Source organism: Bactrocera tryoni, chromosome 4 (genome assembly GCF_016617805.1).
Source record: "Bactrocera tryoni isolate S06 chromosome 4, CSIRO_BtryS06_freeze2, whole genome shotgun sequence".
NCBI classification, from domain to species: domain Eukaryota; kingdom Metazoa; phylum Arthropoda; class Insecta; order Diptera; family Tephritidae; genus Bactrocera; species Bactrocera tryoni.
Window position 1 is genome coordinate 19,909,640 of NC_052502.1, and position 23,075 is coordinate 19,932,714.

The following is a 23,075-nucleotide window of genomic DNA, read 5'->3' on the forward strand; positions in this document are numbered from 1 at the left end:
CCAGCGGAAAATGGCAAAAGGTTGTCGATCTATCTACCGTTTTTTTTCATTAAAGTTCATTATAAATATAAAATAAAATAATTGAAATTTGATTAGAAATACGAAAAGATTTTTTCGACCACCGAAATGTTCTCGAGTATACTTGAACAATTTCAAAAGTTTGTCAGATCTTTTACTGTCCCCAACGCAGCCTATATAATATACGTAATTAGGGATTTTCCACCTCTCCTTAAAATTTAAGTGGATCAATTTTCTTAAAAATTAAAAAATTATATTAATAGCTTAGCGCTGAATAAAAAAATTATTTTTCATTTGTAAAAATTCATGAAGAATATCACCTAAGCGTTCGCTTGCGATGCCAATGATGCTGTCTAATTCACTAAATTTTATTTCATCAGTCACCCACAACTCAATTTCATTGTAGTCTTCCTAAGAATGAAAGCGAAAACAGCAGTGTTAGCCGAAACATAAAATTTGTTATTTATTTGTAAATAATATTATAAATACATATAAACGAAAAAAAATTCAATAAACAATTAAGAAGCGCGCATGCCACCGTCGACGGACAGAGTTGTTCCCGTTATAAAGCTTGATTGATTGCTAGCTAAGAACATAATTGCATCGGCCACTTCCATTGGTTCCCCGAGACGGCCCAGTGGTTGTGAATTTCTAGCACGTTCGTAAAAGCTGTGAACTTTCTCCGTTGAGAAGCCGCCACTTCGGTACCAATAACACCGGGATTAACAGAGTTTACAAGACAACATCTAGTGAATTGATCCAGTGCTGCCTTCGAGGTGCAATAGACGGAAGCCCTGGGTACAGAACACAAACCAGAGACACTAGATACATTCACGATATTACCCTGAGTCTTGATCAAGTGTGGTGCGGCAATTTTCGTTAAAATGAAAATGGAACGCATGTTTGTATTTAAAATGCGATCAAATTGTTCGACATCAATATCCAAGATATGGCTGACTGACTTTTAAATACGCCGGCGTTATTAATTAAAACATCTAATTGTCCGAATCGGTCAATTGTTGTGTTTATAATACGTTCCGCATCAACTGTGACATCAGCGGTGATTAATAGCAGTTCACTTTTGCTGTTGACAGCCTTACAGGCCGCTTCGGTAGCCTTCAAATTCGCTTCATTTCGTCCTACGAGCACCACTTTGGAACCTTCTTTCGCAAAAGCCTCTGCCGTCGTAGCACCGATACCAGCACTCGCTCCGGTTACAATTACAACTTTGCCCACTAAAGTCATGTTGATCTATTCGAACTCGCGGCGGTGAACCAACTGCGCTGTTGCGGGTAATGCTAATACTTATAGACGATAATTTACACCTTCACATCTAATCACTTGGCTTTTGTAAATAAAGCCCAGCAATACAGAATAAAAGAGTAAAACTATTTAAAATTAGATTAGCCAAAAGTTGTGGTTAAAACCGGTTATTAATATGTAGGCTGACGGATCCCCTAATACTTTAGGGCTTTAGGGTGAGTATGGGATTTGTACAGAAAGTAATAGGAGCGATTTTCTTCCGCCGCGACTGTACTTCGGAGCGTGCGCGCACCGACTGGATTCGGTAGAGGGCGTTCCTAGCTAACGAACGAGCCGCTACTCAGTTGTCTCCGTCTACCTGGAGAGTCCGGACAAACATTTTCGCGCGACGAAAATGCAGCGTTCGTTAGAGCAGAGGTACGCTATTAAATTCTGTGTGAAACTCGGTAAATCTGCGAGAGAGACGTTTGATATGATCAAGCAGGCTTTCCCAGATGTTAAATTTACCAAACCCTCAACCCCAAGTTTTACGTGGAAGTGCTCAAGAGACTCAAACGAAGGTCAGTCGGGTTCGACAAGACATCGCGGCCGATTGGAAGTTGCACCACGACAAAACCCGGCTCACATCGCTTTGTGAACAGCTACCTAACCAAGGGAGGCATCCCAACGCTTCCGCAACCGCCCTACAACCCAGATGGGCACCACCCGGACTTTTTTTATTTCTTTGCCTGAAAGGCTGATGAAAGGTAAGCATTTTGAATTGAAAGAGGCGATCCAAGCAGCATGCACCTCAGCTCTCAAGACTATTCCGGAAATGCCTTCCGTGCGCCTTCAATGCTTGGAAATCGCGCTGGCAGCGCTGCAGCGACGCAGAAGGAGCCTATTTTGAAAGTGTTTAAAGAATTGTAAGGATCGATTCAATACATTTTTTCAAATCGACACAGCCCTATCAATTTCCGAACAAACCCTGTATGTTACTAGCTTTTATGAGTAGGAAGTATTTATCGCGACTTCTTCCAGCTGAGGTGGTTGTTAAGATACATATTTTTGCTTGCTGGGATATCTGATTTGTGTCGGATATAAAGTGTTGGACCTAGCTCACTGCTCCAGAGTGCTTCTGCCCTTATTGTCCATTCATCAGTTATGTATAGAATGTGATTAGATAAGGATCGGAGGGAATGCACTCATCTAACTAAATTATAAAAATTAAGAACTAATAGTTAAATAGCTCTCATAAGCAGAGAGCAATCACATAAGTGTGCGAGTATTATTTTACGGGTATATAACAGCTCAATTGAAAAGTCCCCGGTCCGATATTTAGGGCGCGTGTATAATGTTGACAGCTGTCGGTTCATTAAAAAAATTGATAAAAAGGAATTTCGCGTGTTGATAAAATGTTGCTTTTTGGGGGGAAAAATGCTTTTGAAACCACGGTTTGGATTGTTCAACATCACTTGGACTCTGCATCGGAGAAATCAACCGTTGAAATGTGGTTTGCTAAGTTTGAACGAAGCGACCGAGGATGATGAAAGCAGTCGAAGTCCTGTTACTGACGAAAACATCCAAAAAGTCCAAAAAATAATAGAAGACACTCTGAAGATAACAACTGAACGTGTACCTCATATCATTCACGAATATTCATATAATAAACCCATCGTTTCACTTCGAACTCCAATCGACAGTGATCCGAATTTACTGCCCGCGATCAATCCGCTCCAAAGCGTGAAAAAGCGGCAAGGTTATGGTGTTTGTATTTTGGGATCCGCTTAGAATAATTTTTATTGGCTACCTTAAAAATGAAAAGACCATGAACAGCGACTACCACATAGCGTTATTGGACCGCTTGAGGACAAAATCGCCGTCAGACAGCCACATTTGAATAAAAAGAATGTGCTGTTTCACCAAGACAATGCACCGTGTCACAAGTCAGTGAAAATGATGGCACAATTACATGAATTGGGCTTCCAATTGCTTCTGCATTCACCGTATTCTCTAGATTTGACCCCCAGAGACTATTTTCTGTTCTGAGATCTCAAAGGCATGCTCTTTGGGCAGAATTTTCATGGAATGAAGTGATGTTAGCCGAAACTGAGGCCTACTTTGAAGCAAAGGACAAATCGTACTACTAAAATGGTATAGTTGGAGGGTCATTATAATCAGTGTATCACCCTCGAAGGGAGCTAGTTGAGCTGAAAACCTTTTGACCACAAATAACAAAATTCTATGCTTGTCTTGGAGTTATAACCTTAACTAGAATACTGACAAAAATTCATGATATTTTATTGAAGAATTCTCCAGTTATTGGTCCCAATGCAACTCTACCAAAGCTACTGACGGTGATAGTCGTCCAAAGTGTTCGAACACACATCAGTCGGCCAAAAAGTTTTTTTCAGTATATTTTGGAGTTTCAAGGAAGTTATCTTCATCAAATTTATCAGTTGCAACGATTGAATGGCGGCAATATAGCTGGCAAAATTGTTAAGTCACAGGCTTTTCAATCGTGTAGAACCATAAAAACTATGCGGAAATTTCACAATCAAACGTAATTGACGGAAATTATATTTAAGTACGTACATACTTACATACATATAGTATACATAAAAATGTTCTAGACTAAGCCCTCTTCACATTGTAGATTTCTCAGATCTATCAAAGCTGATAAATTTTGTTTTTTTGCAATTTTTTTTTGGATTTATAAATAAGTGGATACTTGAATTTTTTTATTTTTCTCACGCACCGACCGATTTATTCACCATTTGTAGTAATCTTACCTCGTTGAGTTCGTTATGGTATTCAATTAATAGCGTAGAATTCGTACATACTTATGTACTATATATAAACTATATTTTGTAATAAGTGAAGGAGAGAAAGACCAAGTTCAGTCTCACTAGCTGCAGAATGGGAACGGATAGACCTCCGTTGGGGTTTTGCGGTTAAATACTGGAGGGTTGGGCCTCAAGTCAGCTCAGTAAGAATGTACTCGCAAGGTACTTCTGACCCAGCGTGAATCGTAAGAGGTCTATTGATTTCTTCGCCATCAGCAAAGTTCACCTTTCAATAGTTGTTAGAGTTCGGGATTCCTGCTGTGTGTTCAAAAAATATTCTGGATGCCAGCTCATCTCAACATTTCCTTATGAAATTCCCCGCCTTTGCCAAAACGAGGCTAAAACTCACACTCATAACTCTAGACTTCCAGGAGAAATAGCGAAAATAGCAATAAATTAGGTGCCAAACAGATTTGTGAAAGGTTCAAGGCGCTTTGTCGGTAGCTGTTATACAACTGCATAAGTTTTTATCTGGTTTCGCAAAATACCGTACAAGCGGTCTAAGTGAACTATCAGTAAACAATCAGCTACGAATTGGTCAATAACGCTGATAAAATTGAGTATTAAATATTAATACCTCGATATTATTTATCGCATAAGTATTGAAATTCAGTCGGAAAGAGGCCAATATGGCATGTCATTGCCTTCGTCGTGTGGTGGTGAGTTCGAAATTTTATGCTGGTTAAAAGCTCTGTAGGCATAGTTTTTTTCGCTTTCCAAAAAATCAGGTAGAAAGTGCGAATTTTCTTTCAAAATTTTCTATGATTCTTACATGTGGGATAGATTATAAGCACGAATCCTACAGTTCCTTCGACGTTTCTTGTGCTGCCCGCAATGTAAAAAAAACCGTTTCAGGCAACAAAAGAGTACTCTTGTGAAAGTGTCTCACTGGTTTATTTAATGTCACTTCAGACATCGACATAATTTTGATCCTATTTTTGGAAACTTGTAGAACAATTGATTTAGCTTCCAGGTTTTTTTATCGGTACGTGCTTCTCTAAACAATTATTTATGTCGATATTTCGAACTATCTTATAGACAGCTAATGAGTTAATGATTACATTAGATTAGATAAGTAAATGAGTATTGCACCGTGACCTAGAGTCGTCTATTGTGCCCTCTCTTAACTCACAACGTCTCACCTAGCCCCAGCAAATTGATGATTTCCAATATACTAGGTTACAACTAGTTTAGGTGCTACTGAGGGGATGTGATCCATATTTGGAAACGCAAGGGAGTTAGTGATATCACTGATAATTTTTAGATATTTTTTTTAGATGCTAAACAAAATTCTAACTTCTGTGACTCTATAATAAAAAAATAGATCTATTAAGCTCGGCTAAAAAATATGTTAGAAAATCTATGAAAACACTGCGATTAAATATTTATACTTTTTATTTACTGGTATATATATATATGTACACATGTATGTATATATATGTATACACGTTTTAACATAAAAAAAATTTCAATGATTAACTAACGCGGACACATTGCATGCTTGCCACCGTCGATGGGCAGCGTTGCGCCCGTTATAAAGCTGGCGTTGCTACTAGCTAAGAATATAATAGCATCGGCTACTTCGTTTGGTTCTCCGACACGTCCAAGTGCATGTGTCTCCTTACAACGTTCCAAATATTCGTTGACACCCTCTGGCGATAAGCCACGACGTCTATGAATATCGGTCACAATCACACCGGGATTTACGGCATTCACACGCACATTTTTCGACGCCAAATCCAAGGCGATACATCTGGTAAATTGATCCAGTGCTGCCTTTGAGGAGCAATAGGTGGAAACACCCGGAAATGAACGCAGTCCGGTAACGCTGGAGACATTCACGATATTACCTTGGGTCTTAATCAGATGGGGTGCGGCGTATTTAGTTAGCAGGAAGACCGCACGCACATTTGTATCGAAAATTCTATCAAATTGATCGACATCAATATCCAAGATATTGCCAACCTCCAAAATACCCGCATTATTGACCAACACATCCAATTGTCCGAATCGCTCAATTGTCGAGTTTATAATGCGTTCCGCATCAACTGTGACATCACCGGTTATAGGTAGAAGTTCAGCTTTGCTGTTGGCTGTCTTACAGGCAGCTGCGGTAGCTTTTAAATTTGCTTCGTTTCGTCCTACGAGCACCACTTTGGAATTTTGTTTGGCAAAGGCTTCTGCGGCGGCGGCACCGATGCCTGAACTTGCTCCGGTTACAATAACAACTTTGCCGACTAAACTCATTGCGAACTATTCGAAATCGCGGCACTAAATTAACTAAATTCCGTATTTATAGACTGCAGTTTGTTACTACGCCGGCAGAAATGAAGCTCTCCCTACTAATAACTCAATATCACAATGGATTACTACGCATATGATTAGATAGTATTGAGAGGGACTTGACTTAAGTATTTATTAAGCATGTTAATTGCAATGTTTCAAAAGAAAATAAAATAAAATAAAATTATTTACACTAGTGCGTAAGTATGTATGTCCGCGGTGACCTTGCATTTTATGACTTGCACATTTTTGCATTCTATCTATCACACAGTATGGTATTTACAGCTGGAGCACATCGCTGCGCTCACTTTTCTATTCTCAAGTAGAAGTTAAATGGCTCTCAGAGACAGAGAAAAATGCAAAAGCATATGTGTTGATAACACTAGTTTACAGTGATTTTGCGACTGTGCGTGAGAGGCTGGTTCTTGCTAATGTTTGGTTGCTTGAACCAATATGAACCGAAAGGCCTTGTTGATATAGTTTTTTTTTCGAATTTATTGTAATTTCAATTATAATAAATAATAAGAAACCCAAAATGAGAGTAAAAATTTCCTAACACGTAAGTTTCTTTTTTTTTTAGGCAAGGAGTGTAGTGGTCAAACCATCACCATTTATTTAAATGACAAAAATAGCTATACGTGATGGAATATTTTTGAATTCAAATTAAAAATCAGAACACTTCAAAAACCCCACAGACCTCTAATTACATCAGTAGCAAATTTCAACTTCAGCTTTGTTGAGTAGTGTAATTTCACCGATATTGAGTATGCATCTGTTCTCTATTTATGTAGACATAATTGTTTATATTTTGTATCGTATTGAGAACGAGACATTTTTGTTTGAGTAATCTTATTTTTAGCGCATGCTTAGAGTGTTTCATATCTCTATTAGATATGTAAGCTTTTCGGAATGATTTCAACTGCAATAGTACTCAAAATACAAACGGCTTTTCAGAATTTTTTGTTGATATCACTGTAATTTAATAAGTTTCCGCAACAAATCAAACGACATACATATGTACATATAATTATTTTAGAGCAAATTCTTTATTTCTACATACATATTTATATATCTTGAGAAATATTAACGTGGGCACAAAGCGTGTTTGCCACCATCGATCGGCAGAGTTGCGCCCGTTATAAAGCTCGAACTGTCACTAGCAAGGAAAATAATAGCATCAGCTACTTCCTTCGGTTCGCCGACGCGACCCAATGCATGCGTAGTCTTTGCATGCTCCAAATATTTAGCATAATCTGCTTCCGACATTCCTAAACGCTTATGGAACTCTGTTATGATAACACCAGGATTTACGGCATTCACACGCACATTATTCGGCGCCAAATCCAAGGCGATACATCTGGTGAATTGATCCAGTGCTGCCTTGGAGGTGCAATAGACCGAAGCACCAGGGAATGAACGCAATCCTGCGACACTGGAGACATTCACGATATTACCTTGTGTCTTCACGAGATGTGGTGCGGCGTATTTAGTGAGCAGGAAGACCGCTCGCACATTTGTATTCATGACACGATCAAATTGATCGACATCAATATCCAGAATTGAACCCATTTCACCAAAACCGGCATTATTCACCAACACATCCAACTGTCCGAACTTGTCAATTGTTGTTTTGATAATCTTCTCCGCATCTGTCGTTACATCAGCGGGGATCAGTAGCAGTTCCACTTTGCTGTTGGCTGCTTTACAGGCCGTCTCAGTAGACTTTAGATTTGCTTCATTTCGTCCTGTGATCACCACTTTGGAACCCAGCTTGGCAAATTCAACAGCTGTGGCGGCACCAATGCCAGAACTTGCTCCGGTTACAATAACAACTTTACCAGCTAAACTCATTGCGATCTATTCAAATTCACTGCGTTGAAACAACTGAACCGCTATGGCTTTTTCAGCTATTTATATTCACTCACAGCGGGCATTATGGCTGGCTATTTCACCACTAATAATTCAATATATTTCGGTGCCGAGATAAGATAAATAGAGAGCGGTGTCATACAAATGCCATAACTATCAATTTTTAGTTAGTTGCACTTGAAATAGCTTCCTTAAATAAATATTTATGCAAAATATATGTTTCATTGAGTTTTTAATGTAAGTAAACTTAGGAGTATGCAGTTCTCTAATACAGATGTGTTATATCGGAGAATTCGCAACCAACTTGCAAAAGTAAAGAGAGAGAGAGAGACAAGTAAAGAGAGTAACACTTTTCAAAATCACAAACATATAATATTGTACACTCACAGCGGCGAAATTTTATTATGTGTTCAATATTTATATAGAAATAATTGTTTATATTTTTTTATTAGTTTGTGAGCGATCAGTTTTTGTTTCATTCCACATCTGGCAAATATAAAGCCTTTGCCAAGAGTATTATCATATCTATATTATACTTATATATGATAGCTATTGGTATGGGTCACATGCAGTGGCGTAGTTACAACTTCGGGCGCCCAGGGCCAAGGATGTTCTACCGCCCCCCTTTATCTACCTACCTAAATATCTTCGATATTAAGTATATAAAATTTTGGAAGGCCACGCAAATCCTGAAGTTCCAAAATTCTCACAATACGGTTTTTGAGGAAATTGATAGTAAATTTACAAGATATCTTATTAAAAGCCATAAAAAACCAATTTTCGCCCTATATCTTGTACACTTTTGACACAATTTTCAGGAATTTTTGCCCGAATTGGAGTTGTAAAAAACAGTTAAGATCGTTTTGCCGCCCCCAAGACCTTGCGCCCGGCGCGACGGCCCCCAATAATACTCCAAACACAAACACAAACGACTTTTTAGAAATTTTTGTTGATAAGAATGTAACATAATAAGTTTCCACAACAAGTCAAAAGCCATATAATTATTTTAGTGCACATTTATATATATATTTATATAGGTATATTGTTAAAAATTATCAAATTACATTTGTAAGTAATATTAACGTGGGCACATGGCATGTTTGCCACCATCGATTGGCAGAGATGCGCCCGTTATAAAGCTCGAACTGTCACTAGCAAGGAAAATAATAGCATCAGCTACTTCATTGGGTTCGCCGACGCGACCCAATGCATGCGTAGACTTCGAGTGCTCCAAATATTTAGCATAATCTGCTTCCGCCATTCCTAAACGTCTATGAAACTCTGTTATGATAACACCGGGATTTACGGCATTTACACGCACATTTTTCGGCGCCAAATCCAAGGCGATACATCTGGTGAATTGATCCAGTGCCGCTTTGGAAGTGCAGTAGACCGAAATATTAGGGAACGAACGCAAACCGGCGACACTGGAGACATTCACGATATTACCTTGAGTCTTAATCAGATGTGGTGCAGCGTGTTTAGTCAGCAAGAAGACCGAACGCACATTTGTATTCATCACACGATCAAATTGCTCAACGTCAATATCCAGGATTGAACCCGATTCACCAACACCGGCGTTATTCACCAACACATTCAACTGTCCGAACTTGTCAATTGTTGTTTTGATAATCTTCTCAGCGTCTGTCGTAACATCGGCGGCGATTAGTAGTAGTTCCACTTTGCTGTTGGCTGCCTTACAGGCAGCTTCGGTAGCTTTTAAATTTGCTTCATTTCGTCCTGTGATCACCACCTTGGAGCCGTGCTGGGCAAAGGCCTTAGCTGCGGCGGCACCGATACCAGAGCTCGCTCCGGTTACAATAACAACTTTACCAGCTAAACTCATTGCGATCTAATCAAACTTACGACGTTGTAACAACTGAATTGCTGTATCTAATTCGGCTATTTAAATACACACAAAGTGGTGTGCTATTTCACCACTAATAATCCAATACTTTTTTTTTACATTGATAAGATAAATAGAGAGTCTTTTAAGTCAGTAGCACTTGAAATAGTTTTCCGTAAATAGACATTATACGAATACTCTATTATATTTATATGAAGTATAAAATTCGACGAGTTTTTAATATACACGTAAATTGTTTGGAATATGGATTTCTCAAATTTAGAAGTTTTCTGTGCGAGAATTTGCAAGCAACTTACAAAGGTAAAGAGAGCGGTATAGAAGCCTCTCAAAATCGTGAACATATCATATACGCACAGCGAATAAATTATATTTGTTTAGCGCTCTTTCTCGAAGACACAAAAGTTTGTAAAGAGAGATGAGCGCTTATTTATTTTTTTGATTATTTATAATGTTAGGAAATAGTAAAGAGTCACTGCACTACTTGGAAATTAATATTCATAGCTTGGTGAGAACCTGAGAACCGAAAAATTATTATATTATCTTAATGTATTGGGGAAATAAAAACATATTTTAATTTTGTTTCATCCACCAACAACTTCTCACTAAACAACTTTTACGCTCGCGATTTATTTTTTTTAATCGCCCAGAAAGGCTGTTAGACAGATATAAAAATATGTATATGTCATGTCATTGGTAGTTGGGAGCGTAAATGAACATAAATACAATGTTAACTTCCAAGCTCTCTCCCATTGGAATTTGTTGGATATCCCTTTATCACAGCGCCAATAAAGAAATGCAGGTTAGATTGGGAATAACAGAAGGTTAGGAATGCATTAAATTTTGATAAACTGAATATTAAATTTAATTTCGCTAAGAGATCCCACTTAGCGTCTGAAATAAATAGTATAACGTCAACCGATTATTTGAAAATGCTTATATTAGGTATATGGGAGCTAGAGGAGTTATTGACCCAATTTTATTAATTTTTGCCACAAAGGTACACTATTATCAGGAAAAGATTCTCTTCGTAATTGAATTATATATCTCGCACATTGGCTGGTAAATACGCTATAAAATTTGAGGACTTGAAAACTTATGGTCCGACCCAATTATGGTCATCTTTAATGACTCGGCAAAAACTGGTAGAGCTTGGCTGGGAAGTTTTGATTCATCCACCATAACTATGACCTGGCACCATCGGGCTATCATTTGTTTTAGTCAAAAGTTGACTTCAAGAGAAGCCTGTGAAAATTACTTGGCGCAGTTTTTCGCCGAGAAACCAGAAAAGTTTTACACCGATAGAATAGAGTCTCTAGCAGAAAAATGGCAAAAAGTGGTCGACCAAAATGGTATTATACATATTTGGTTCATTAAAGCTCATTATAAATATAAAAAAAAAGTTGAAGTTTGTTTAGAAATACGAAAAGACATTTTCGACTACCCTATATAAGAAGTAGTCGTGGCTGAAGTCCGATATGATCCATTTTTAGGATATTTTATAAACAAATCTCAGGCACATCAATTGTCCAATTTTGACACCGGTTCTAATGAGACCTTTTTATTTCATGTGATATGTGAAATTGCTCTAACATACAGCTGACATAAAGTACAAACTGACCAATTAAAATTTAGTTTTTGTATCGAAAACTTTTTTTATTTGTGAAGAGTATCATAAATTCGGTGCAATAGAAGTTAAGGTTGTTTTTATTTAAATTCTTTTCGGCTTAATTGTGGAAGGTTATAAGGTATTTTTGTTTATTTACAGTTTGTGAACATTGCTACGCTCACTTTTCTTTCCAAAACTATGTGGCTCTTAGAAAAGCCAGTGGCAAAACGTATTCCATGAAAATTTCCTTGCTAAGTTTTCACAGATGCATTTTTTAATAGAGATACTTGCTTTTATTTTGTATCAGCTTATGAGAGAAAATGTCTCATGTCTTTTTTAACAATAATGTAACCTAATAAGGTTCCGCAAACAAATCAAAAGACAAATAATTATTTTAAATCATATGTTTTTATTTTTATATATCTAACTATTCTAGGAATATTAACGCGGGCACATGGCATGTCTGCCACCATCGATCGGCAAAATTGAGCCCGTTATAAAGCTCGAACTGTCACCAGCAAGGAAAATAATGGCATCAGCAACCTCCTTTACATCGCCGACGCGACCCAGTGCATGTGTGGTCTTCGAATGTTCCAAAAATTTAGCATAGTCTTCCGCCGACATGCCTAAACGCGTAAGAATATTTGTAACAATCACACCAGGACTGACAGCGTTGACACGCACATTCTTCGGTGCCAAGTCCAAGGCGATACATCTGGTGAATTGCTCCAGTGCTGCTTTGGACGTACCATAGACCGAAAGACCAGAGAACGAACGCAAACCGGCGACGCTGGAGACATTCACGATACTACCTTGGGTCTTCACTAGATGTGGTGCCGCATATTTAGTCAACAGGAAGACCGAACGCAAATTTGTATTTAAAACTCTATCAAATTGATCAACGTCAATATCCAGGATTGAACCCGATTCACCAACACCGGCATTATTCACCAACACATCCAATTGTCCGAACTTTTCAATTGTTGTTTTGATAATCTTCTCTGCGTCCGTCGTTACATCAGCGGGGATCAGTAGCAGTTCCACTTTGCTGTTGACTGCTTTACAGGTCGCCTCAGTGGACTTCAGATTTGCTTCATTTCGTCCTGTGATGGCGACTTTAGAACCCTGCTGGGCAAAAGCCTTAGCTGCGGCGGCACCAATGCCAGAACTCGCTCCAGTTACAATAACAACTTTACCAGCTAAACTCATTGCGATCTCTTCAAACTTACGACGTTGTAATAACTGGAGTGCTATGTCTAAATCGGTTATATATATACCAACAAATACAGGCATGTTGGCTTGCTATTTCACCATTGATTATTCAATATATATTATTTTGGCGCAGTGATAAGATAAATACGAGTATTGAGCGGGTGCATAAAAGTGTCGTACATCACAACTTTTCGGTCAGCTGCACTATTTTGTGGTTTATATTCATATCTTGGCCCGGCCCTGATACGGAAAATTTCGATTCAATCAAGCTGCAATACAATCGTTCGGTCTATTGATAGTATCCATAGTTTCATTTTCGTCTCAATATGGTTAGTTTATTTGGACTGTCGATGGTATATGCCTTAACTAGACTTACCAACAATGTTCATAAAATTGCTGAATTTCACTTGAAAAGATACTTAATGCCATAGACTATGCCGGTATTCTGCTTGTCACGATTGTCTCATGTCTCTAATTGTCACAATCGTAATTTAGTGACTCCGTTTGTCAGGAGTCTCATTTTGGTATTCTGGCAGATACAGTATACTACTATATATTTAGTATACTACTTGGTAAGTCTAGTTATACAAGTATCAAATGTGAAGTCTAATATTGGATAACACTCTAGCAAGTCGCGGCTACGGAGACTCCAATGCATTGCATGAATTAGTGTGAAAATTAACACATATACACCGTGCAACTCATCAGCCCAATGCGTACGGAAGGCATGAACGAACACACTTACAAAAAAGTTTTGTCATTTGGGTCTTAAGAAACACAATGAAACTTTATTTAACGAATTTTAACACTTAAATTAGGTGTTGGATGCGTTAGAAAGAATGTTGCGGAAATAGTTACAATTGGGTATGAATCTCTAACTGTATCTTAAAGTTCAACATTTTTGATGCTATACATGCTCAGAATATTTTGACATACGTAGGTTGCTATATACATATGTATATTTCTGGCCTAATAATGTAAAAAGACATATTTATCAACGAAAATGTTTTTTTTATTTTTATTTTTTTTTATTTTATTTTTATGTCGTTTGCTGTTTTGATTCGTCACCTGTGACGATCTTATAAACGTCTTTTGAAGCACCGCGATCATATTTTTTCAGCATTTCTTTACACCAATCCATTTGAGCGATTGTTAAATTGTGCGGGACCCAACAAGAACAAACCTTTTTTTACGGCCAGGTGTTCATGCAATATCGTATATATGCTGGTGGGAGAAATGCATAGGCATGACTCTATCTAAAGGTATGTTATATGACGGTCTTGCATTATCAGTTCACGTACGGCATCGATGTTTTCTGGCACAACGGCTGTTTTTGGACGATCTTCACGGAATTCGTCTTTGAGCGAGCGTCGGCGACGATAGAATTCGTTGTACCAGTTTTTCACAGCACCATCCTATAGGTGCTTCATAGCCATACAAAGATTTTAGTTTATCGATGCACTCTTGTCGTGATAATCCACGTCGAAAGTTGTGAAAATGATCGCACGAAAATGTTCACGAGTTAATTCTATTTTTTGGCCGAGATGAATTTTTTAATTCCCTGTAAATAAAACAATTCACGATTAAATGACAAAACGTTCTGAGTGATGTTATGCTAAAAAATGTCAAACTCTCCAATGGAAATGTCAGATTGCACCTGGCAAATATGGCCAGAATATATATAGCAGCCCTCGTATAGTACATAGAGCTCGTTTTTTACAGTAACTAAAAATATTCATCTCGATCATAAAATGGAATTAGATAGCTAACATTTTCACGCGAATATTTTTTACAACTTACGTTGTGGATTAACTCTTGAAGAGTGCATCGCTGAACTCAATTGACTTTTGGGCGATGAAGTTCCATTTATGTAGGACCAGTGTGTATTTATATATGGTAAAGTCCTGACTTGGCATCGAACGACTTCTTTTTATTAACCTACGCAAAAAAAAAAATTTTCAACACCTAAAGAGGAGTTCAGAACACTTGTTTTAGAGATAACTCAATCAAAGTGGCAATAGCGCTTGGACAATTGGTTCATCCGAATTCGAAAGTAGATAGATCTTAATCTTGTTTTATAAATAAATCCAAATATTAAAGTGTACAAAGCCAAAATATCATCAGCTAATTCGTTTCCCGGAACGCCCATCCGCCTTCCAACAACCTTACTGCTTCTATGTACGCTTAACTATCGATCTATAATGTATACTTATCTTTTGTTTCGTTTCCTGCGTTGTTAGCTACCTAGACAGCTTTCCTAACTGTAAAGACTTCTGTTTGGAAGATTCCTAAGATGCCTAAGGTCTTGCTCCGCTTAATAGATTCCGGCACCCAGTCCATCAGTTTTTAATCCGTTCGTGTATACATATGTTAAGGGGGTATTCTAGTATAGACATTTGAAAAAATCGAAACATTTTTTTTCATAATTCGATAGTTTTGATATTCAAAAATATCTTCCTAAAAGGATTTTTCAAAACTCAGATTATTTTCAAAGTTATAACCATTTTAGTGACGTGGAAACTAGACCGGTTGAGCGAATATCGTATAACTAAAACTTTAAACGCGTTTTGCTCAAAACTCCTTATTTTGTTGCGGTAGCCACAATATCTCAAGTTCTAATCAGTCGATATATTTGAACTTTGGCATGAATATTCTTTAAATATATCTCTACCACTAGAAGCAACAAAAAATAAAAATTTGAAATTTATAATATTTTAAAAAAAATCGACAAAATCGAAAAATTAGTGAAAAAATCGACCTTTTTTTTTGAGTAGCCGCCATTTTATGAAAACATTTTTTTTTTAGTTTTGCTACTTCATGACATAGCGAAATTCGTTCTCATTAAGAATCTGTCATTCGCAACTAGAAGTTAAATAGCTTTTAGAGATAGAGAACAATGCTAAAGCGTTTGCGCTGATAATTTCGCCGATATACTCGTATAGAAATAATTGCGAAGCTTTTGTATCAGATATAATCGATCAGTTCTTGTTTGAGTAATCTCATTTCTAGCTATGCTTAGGTTATTATCATATCTTGATTAGGTATGCTAGCTTATCGGGATGGTCTGAAGTGCTAATAGTTCGGAAAATACAACCGACTTTTTAGAATATTTTGTTAATATGAATGTAACTTAATTAATTTCTTCAATAATAAAAAGTCACATAATTATTTCTAAGCATTTTATTTTTTATTTATTTAAAAGAGAAACAATTATAAATAATTACCTCACCTAACTCTAGACAACTTGTTTAGCCAATTTCTTAAAGTTATTGACCTGATATTAACTAATTTATTGAGTATTAAATCAACCGGAAAATCGAACAACACTATATTGGGGATGAGAAAAGTTCTTGACTGCTACCACTGTAAGACCACTACACATGGACCAGTACATTCGACAAAAGTCAGTTAGAATAATGCGTATATAAAAATTATTATGATAGTTATGTATGTGGGGGCAATAAGAAGCAAGGAAATTTGGTGCCATATTACTTGAAGTCAAAAGACGTTGACAGACGATTTTGCATGTCAGAAATGCTAGAGCGCTAGAAAGTCCTTCTGACGGACTTTCAGATCACGGATCATTACGACATTCCTTAATGCAAAAGTTCACAAAAGTTCATATGTGTCACCAGGCCAGTCAGCCAAATCATAGGAAAAGCCAAATATCCATGACTACAAGTTGTTTCCTATATTTGGTAGGTTCGGAACGGCGTATTGTATTATGAGCTTCTAAATAATGTAAAAATGTTAATGAGGAACGCTATCGACAACAACACATCAATTGAAGCGGGCGATTGCCACTCGGAACTCGCGACTAGGCACGAGGCAAACATTTTTCATCAGGACAGCACTCGACCGCATGTTGCGAGATCGGCTAAAAGCTATTTTGAAAACACCGGCTGGGAAGTTTTGCCTCACTCGCCTTAAAATCTGGACCTTGTCGTTTTTAAGTACCATTCGTTCTGGTCGATGCAGAATGCCCTTACTGGAAGGCTAACCAAAGTTAATCTGGCTCTAATTAAAATAAGAAACCGCTTGAGAGAATTTCAGATCCAATTTCGTGCCTCGATGGCAAAACCTGGCAAAACATAACAAGTTAGAAAGGGCTAAGTTCGGGTGCAACCGAACATTTTATACTCTTGTAACTTACAAAGATCAAATTCGATTCGACACAAGAACATATTATTATCAAAAAATTCCCGAATTTCAATAAAATATCTGACAGTTAGACCGATATTTTCGGCCAAAAGTCAGCCATGCGTTCTGGGGTCCACATATTCGGCATGTGGGGGCTTCAATAGTTATGAAACGATGTTGACAATTTTTATACTCGAGATGGCATACTAAACCTCAAAGCCACTATTTGTGTATCCGAAAATATTCATTTGTGTTTGAAAGAGAAAAATTTTGTGCTATATGTGTAGGAAGTAAGTGTGGTTGTAGTCCGATTACGCCAATCTACGAACTCGTCCTCACTTTTTTATTAAGATATCTAAATTTTTACTTAAGCTATCGCTTGCATGGATAGACAGATGGACGGATAGACAGGCAGTCACATGGAATGCAAATTGTCTCATCTTCCTTATCTTTTATATACTATATATTATGTAGTCCGATTACGCCAATCTACGAACTCGTCCTCACTTTTTTATTAAGATATCTAAATTTTTACTTAAGTCATCGCTTGCATGGATGGACAGATGGACGGATAGACAGGCAGTCACACGGAATTCAAATTGTCTCATCTTCCTGGCCTTTTATATACTATATATGTATTATGTACTATATAAGTATCTAACTCGAACGTTATTAGGTGATACAAACAACCGTTAGGTGAAAAAGCACACAGGGAAAATTCATATTTGGGGATGCTCCATTAACTAGCCAGAAAGCCTGGTAACCAGACATTTAGAAAGCAGCCTTAAATTGGTTATTTCCATTGATATTTATTTGCATGAACATATTCAAAATTAAACCTCAAGTACAATAGCTTGGATTCTTATACCGACAAAAAAGTTTTCGCTTTTATTCGTAAATAAAATTTTTACTGTATTGCATAGTTTATTATACGAATAATAGTATAAAATGTACACCACAGCAACGCGTGGTCGGATCCACTAGTATCCATATATGTATATTATGAGTATGTTTAAATATACTAAATTATATTTGTAAAAAATATTAGCGCGGGCACATTGCGTGTTTGCCACCATCGATCGGCAGAGTTGCGCCCGTTATGAAGCTTGAACTGTCACCAGCAAGGAAAATAATGACATCAGCTACTTCTTTCGGTTGGCCGACGCGACCTAACGCATGTGTAGTCTTCGAATGCTCCAAAAGTTTAGCATAATCTTCTTCCGATATGCCAAAACCCTGATAGAATTTTGTCACAATCAATCCGGGATTCACGGCGTTCACTCGCACATTTTTCGGCGCCAAATCCAAGGCGATACATCTGGTGAATTGATCAAGTGCTGCCTTGGAGGTGCAATAGACCGAAAGATCACTGAATGAACGTAATCCTGCGACGCTCGAGACATTCACGATATTACCTTGCGTCTTAATCAGATGTGGTGCGGCGTATTTAGTGAGCAGGAAAACCGCTCGCACATTGGTATCAAAAATTCTATCATATTGATCGACGTTAATATCCAAGATTGAACCCCCTTTACCATAACCGGCATTATTCACCAACACATCCAACTGTCCGAACTTCTCAATTGTTGTTTTGATAATCTTTTCGGCGTCTGTCGTTACATCGGCGGTGATGAGTAGTAGTTCCACTTTGCTGTTGGCTGCCTTGCAGGCAGCTTCCGTAGCTTTTAAGTTAGCTTCATTTCGTCCTGTGATCACCACTTTGGAACCTTGCTTGGCGAATTCCTCAGCTGTGGTGGCACCAATGCCAGAACTTGCTCCGGTTACAATAACAACTTTACCAGCTAAACTCATTGCGATCTATTCCAACTCACGGTGTTGAAGGAACTGAACCGCTGTGTCTAGTTCAGCTATATATATTTACTCAAAGCAGACATTTTGACTAGCTATTTCACCACAAATTTTTAATTCTATATTTTTTGGCAGATTGATAAGATAAATATTGAGAGTGGATGCATAAAGGTGGCACACATATCAACTTTTTGGTCAGCTGCACGGTTTCTTGTAGAGTATATTCACATTTGGCTAGGCACTAGGGAAGACCACGTTCCAATATATTTGTTTTAATAAATTGTGAAATTTTTTCTCTAACAACTCTCGTTCATAAACTGCTTATGTGACTGATTAAAATCAACTGATGAACGCTTTGCCTCTAGTAGTTACTCATTAAATGATTTGACAGTTTGCGCGTTTGATTTGTACTTTTTATTCGCCAAAAAAGAGGATATTAGCGAGAGATTAGAATTTGTATAACTCTCATATCATTAGAAGTTGAGAGCGTAAATGAAAAAATGCTAATTTTCAACTCTCACTAGAATATGTTGAATAACTTTACATTGCTGTTAGCGCAAATGAAGAAAAAAAGATGTTAAGAGCAGAGTAGAGTAGCAGAACATATGAAACGCCCTGTTAGTTCTTCTTAAGCAAGACCAAGGTTATCGGTGCAGACCGATATACATACATATACAGCGATAAACGATATTGTGGCCAAAAGTGCATATCCACTTAATTTCTTTCAAATATAATTTATATGGATTATGGCGTAATTTAAGTACCGATTTCATTGAATTTCGGCAACCAACTAGAGCATATGTATCTACATATCTGCGTTCTAAAGTAAACAGGATTTTTTGAATCTAGAGCCCCTTGGTGGCGCCATCTATATGTCGACTGATGCGTTAGAATCTGCTATCTTTATCGATTGTCCAGGGAGAATTTCATGACTTTCATTGATTGGAAGTGAAGTTATTGCGTTTTAAGTGTCAGTATTTTTGTGTTATCGGTGCAAAAATGAGCTTCGAACAAAGAGCCAACATTAAATTTTGTTTTAAAATTGGTACAACTTTTACCGAAACGTTTCAATTGATGAAACAAGTTTATGGCGATGATTGCCTATCCTGTAGCAGAGTGCAAGAGTGGTTTCAACGTTTCCAAAGTGGTCCTGAGGACATAAATTCCATCGACACTGTGCGCGAATTCATCAAAAATCAGCCGAAATCATCATTGAAATTCATGGAAATTGTTCAGAATCCGACATTCGAAGGACATCATTAAGAGGTCAAAAAGGACAAAAACTTCCTTTACAATATTGTGACTGGTGACGAAACGTGGTGTTTCTGAAGCGAAACGAAAGAGTGCTGAATGGAAGACACAGGACGAGCCGAAATCCAAAAAATGTTGCACGATAATGCGCCGGCTTATTTGACCAAAAATCACATTTAAACCACTAACCACTCCCCGTATTCACCTGATATGGCACCGTGTGACTTCTTTCTTTTCGGAAAAAGGTCTGTTCAGGTCTGTTCTCAACTAACGCATTAGGACGAATTTACACAATCCACCCGAAAAACCGATTACAATTGCTGGAACATGATAATCACTGGAATCAAACGATGGACGATGCGATAGCTACTTCGCATGCTACTGAAGTCCGTAAACTAAGAATTGGAGATGGGCAAATTCCGATCGTCCTGACAATGAAGACCAAGCCGTGAATTATTCAGTGGAATATCTAAATTCTTTGGACATATAATTTCACGCAGGACAACGCCTGCGCGGTCAGCTAGTGGTTTACAAACTACAGCCGGCTTTTCAGAAATTTCTGTTAACATGAAAGTGACTAAATAAGTTACCTCAACAATCAAACAATCTTATAATTATTTTAAAAATACTTTTATTTACATTTATCTATATATATAGGAATATGTTTAAACATACTAAATTACATCTGTCAGAAATATTAACGTGGGCACGTGATTTCTCTGCCACGATCGGCAGAGTTGCGCCCGTTATAAAGCTCGAATTGTCACTCGCAAGGAAAATAATGGCATCAGCTACTTCCTACGGTTCGCCGACGCGACCCAATGGATTCGAAGTCTACATACGTAACACTGGCTTTTATCCTTGCAAGTTGCAAAGATTCGGTTATAACCGAATCCAAAATATGTATGTTCAAAATGCATAGCCGATTGTTAAATATAAAAAAAACGCTTTTAGAAATTGTTTCAAATTAAATAAGTTATCAAATCAAAAGTCACATAATTATTTTAAAGCATATTTATTATTTTATTATATTTAACTATTCTCAGGAATATTAACGTGGACACATGGCATGTCTGCCACCATCGATCGGCAGAGTTGCGCCCGTTATAAAGCTCGAACTATCACTGGCTAAGAAAATAATGGCATCAGCTACTTCCTTTGCAGCGCCGACGCGACCCAGCGCATGTGTGGTTTTCGAATGCTCCAAAAATTTAGCATATTCCGCTTCTGATAAGCCAATACGCCTTTGGAAGTCTGTCACAATCGTACCAGGATTTACAGCATTCACACGCACATTTTTCGACGCCAAATCTAAGGCGATACATCTGGTGAATTGATCCAGTGCTGCCTTGGAGGTGCAATAGACCGATGCACTAGGGAATGAACGCAATCCTGCGATGCTGGAGACATTTACGATATTACCTTGGGTCTTAATCAGATGTGGTGCGGCGTATTTAGTGAGCAGGAAGACCGAACGCAGATTGGTATTCATGACACGATCAAATTGATCGACGTCAATATCCAAGATTGCACCCATTTCACCAAAACCGGCATTATTTACCAACACATCCAACTGTCCGAACTTCTCAATTGTTGTTTTGATAATCTTTTCGGCGTCTGTCGTTACATCAGCGGTGATGAGTAGTAGTTCCACTTTGCTGTTGGCTGCTTTGCAGGCAGCTTCCGTAGCTTTTAAGTTAGCTTCGTTTCGTCCTGTAAGTACCACTTTGGAACCCTGCTTGGCAAATTCCTCAGCTGTGGTGGCACCAATGCCGGAACTCGCTCCGGTTACAATAACAACTTTACCAGCTAAACTCATTGCGATCTATTCAAATTCACTGCGTTGAAACAACTGAACTGCTGTGTCTAAATCGGCTATTTATATACCAACAAATACAGAAATTTCGGCTTGCTATTTCACCACTAACAATTCGATATTTTTTGGCTGATTGATAAGATAAATGTTGAGTGGATGCATAAAATGCCTCACATGTCAACTTTTTGGTCAGCTGCATTGTTTCTTGAAGAGTATATTCACATCTTGGCTAGGCCCTGGCGCAGAAAATCACGTTCCAATATATTTGTTTTAATAAATTGGGAAATTAAAAATGACATTTTTTCTCTAACAACTCTCGTTCATAAACTGCTTATGTGGCTGATTAAAATCAACTGATGAACGCTTTGCCGCTAGTAGTTACTCATTAAACGATTTGACAGTTTGCGCCTTTGCTTTATACTTTGCAGTCGCCAGAAAAGAGGATATTAGCGAGAGATTAGAATTTGTATAACTCTCATGCCATTAGAAGTTGAGAGCGTAAATGAAAAAATGCTAATTTTCAACTCTCACTGGAATATGTTGGATATTTTTGCATTGCTGTTAGCGCCAATAAAGCAAAAAAGATGTTAACAGCACAGTAGAGTAGCGGAACATATGGAACGGCCAGTTAAATTTGTTTAAGCTAGACCAAGGTTATCGGTGCAGACCGATATACATATACAGCGATAAATGATATTGTGACCAAAAGAGCATATCCACTTAATTTCTTTCAAATATAATTTATATGGACTATGGCGTAATTTAAGTACCGATTTCATTTCGGCAATCAACTAGAGCATCTTAAAAATATTATAAACGAAATTCTGAAAATCTTTGTGCTATAAGAACTTCTGTCAATAGTGTAAAAATGGATGAAATGGGAACATAACACCGCTCACTCTCCATATCACGGTACTGTTACAAACTAAATTTTACCCAAGAGGTGGTACGAGAAGGTTTTATAGAAGCCAATTGGAAAGGTTTTAGGCAAAGTCACATATCTTGGAATTTGCTCGACCGATTTCAACTAAATTCGGTACATAAAATTTCTTTGCCACTCCTTTGTTACAATGTGAAATTGACTGAATAGCTTCCCCCTGTAAATCCGGCCCTGCC

The 23,075-nt window shown here is 37.7% G+C and overlaps 6 protein-coding genes and 1 pseudogene across 6 annotated transcripts; all 7 read right to left on the reverse strand.

Annotated features, from left to right (window-relative positions):
* Positions 1-604: 604 nt before the first annotated feature.
* Positions 605-1,278, reverse strand: LOC120773715 (annotated as a pseudogene).
* A 4,233-nt stretch (positions 1,279-5,511) lies between these two features.
* LOC120775840 (uncharacterized oxidoreductase TM_0325-like) lies at positions 5,512-6,530 on the reverse strand. Its single transcript, XM_040106209.1, has one exon. The coding sequence runs from the start codon at positions 6,351-6,353 to the stop codon at positions 5,586-5,588; it is 768 nt and encodes a 255-aa protein (XP_039962143.1). The 5' UTR covers positions 6,354-6,530; the 3' UTR covers positions 5,512-5,585.
* Positions 6,531-7,403: 873 nt separating this feature from the next.
* Positions 7,404-8,284, reverse strand: LOC120775750 (uncharacterized oxidoreductase TM_0325-like). The gene has a single exon (XM_040106077.1). The coding sequence runs from the start codon at positions 8,238-8,240 to the stop codon at positions 7,473-7,475; it is 768 nt and encodes a 255-aa protein (XP_039962011.1). The 5' UTR covers positions 8,241-8,284; the 3' UTR covers positions 7,404-7,472.
* Positions 8,285-9,259: 975 nt separating this feature from the next.
* LOC120775816 (uncharacterized oxidoreductase TM_0325-like) lies at positions 9,260-10,208 on the reverse strand. The gene has a single exon (XM_040106170.1). It carries the CDS (start codon positions 10,102-10,104, stop codon positions 9,337-9,339), a length of 768 nt encoding a protein of 255 aa, XP_039962104.1. The 5' UTR covers positions 10,105-10,208; the 3' UTR covers positions 9,260-9,336.
* A 1,912-nt stretch (positions 10,209-12,120) lies between these two features.
* Positions 12,121-12,960, reverse strand: LOC120774814 (uncharacterized oxidoreductase TM_0325-like). Its single transcript, XM_040104618.1, has one exon. It carries the CDS (start codon positions 12,938-12,940, stop codon positions 12,173-12,175), a length of 768 nt encoding a protein of 255 aa, XP_039960552.1. The 5' UTR covers positions 12,941-12,960; the 3' UTR covers positions 12,121-12,172.
* Positions 12,961-17,969: 5,009 nt separating this feature from the next.
* On the reverse strand, positions 17,970-19,238 carry LOC120774441 (uncharacterized oxidoreductase TM_0325-like). The gene has a single exon (XM_040104082.1). It carries the CDS (start codon positions 18,893-18,895, stop codon positions 18,128-18,130), a length of 768 nt encoding a protein of 255 aa, XP_039960016.1. The 5' UTR covers positions 18,896-19,238; the 3' UTR covers positions 17,970-18,127.
* Positions 19,239-21,139: 1,901 nt separating this feature from the next.
* Positions 21,140-22,324, reverse strand: LOC120774437 (uncharacterized oxidoreductase TM_0325-like). The gene has a single exon (XM_040104077.1). The coding sequence runs from the start codon at positions 21,960-21,962 to the stop codon at positions 21,195-21,197; it is 768 nt and encodes a 255-aa protein (XP_039960011.1). The 5' UTR covers positions 21,963-22,324; the 3' UTR covers positions 21,140-21,194.
* Between the last annotated feature and the right edge of the window lie 751 nt (positions 22,325-23,075).

What these genes read in the sequence shown, in the direction of transcription:
- LOC120775840 (XM_040106209.1), bottom strand. Translation starts at nt 6,353, where the DNA reads ATGAGTTTAGTCGGCAAAGTTGTTATTGTAACCGGAGCAAGTTCAGGC.
- LOC120775750 (XM_040106077.1), bottom strand. Translation starts at nt 8,240, where the DNA reads ATGAGTTTAGCTGGTAAAGTTGTTATTGTAACCGGAGCAAGTTCTGGC.
- LOC120775816 (XM_040106170.1), bottom strand. Translation starts at nt 10,104, where the DNA reads ATGAGTTTAGCTGGTAAAGTTGTTATTGTAACCGGAGCGAGCTCTGGT.
- LOC120774814 (XM_040104618.1), bottom strand. Translation starts at nt 12,940, where the DNA reads ATGAGTTTAGCTGGTAAAGTTGTTATTGTAACTGGAGCGAGTTCTGGC.
- LOC120774441 (XM_040104082.1), bottom strand. Translation starts at nt 18,895, where the DNA reads ATGAGTTTAGCTGGTAAAGTTGTTATTGTAACCGGAGCAAGTTCTGGC.
- LOC120774437 (XM_040104077.1), bottom strand. Translation starts at nt 21,962, where the DNA reads ATGAGTTTAGCTGGTAAAGTTGTTATTGTAACCGGAGCGAGTTCCGGC.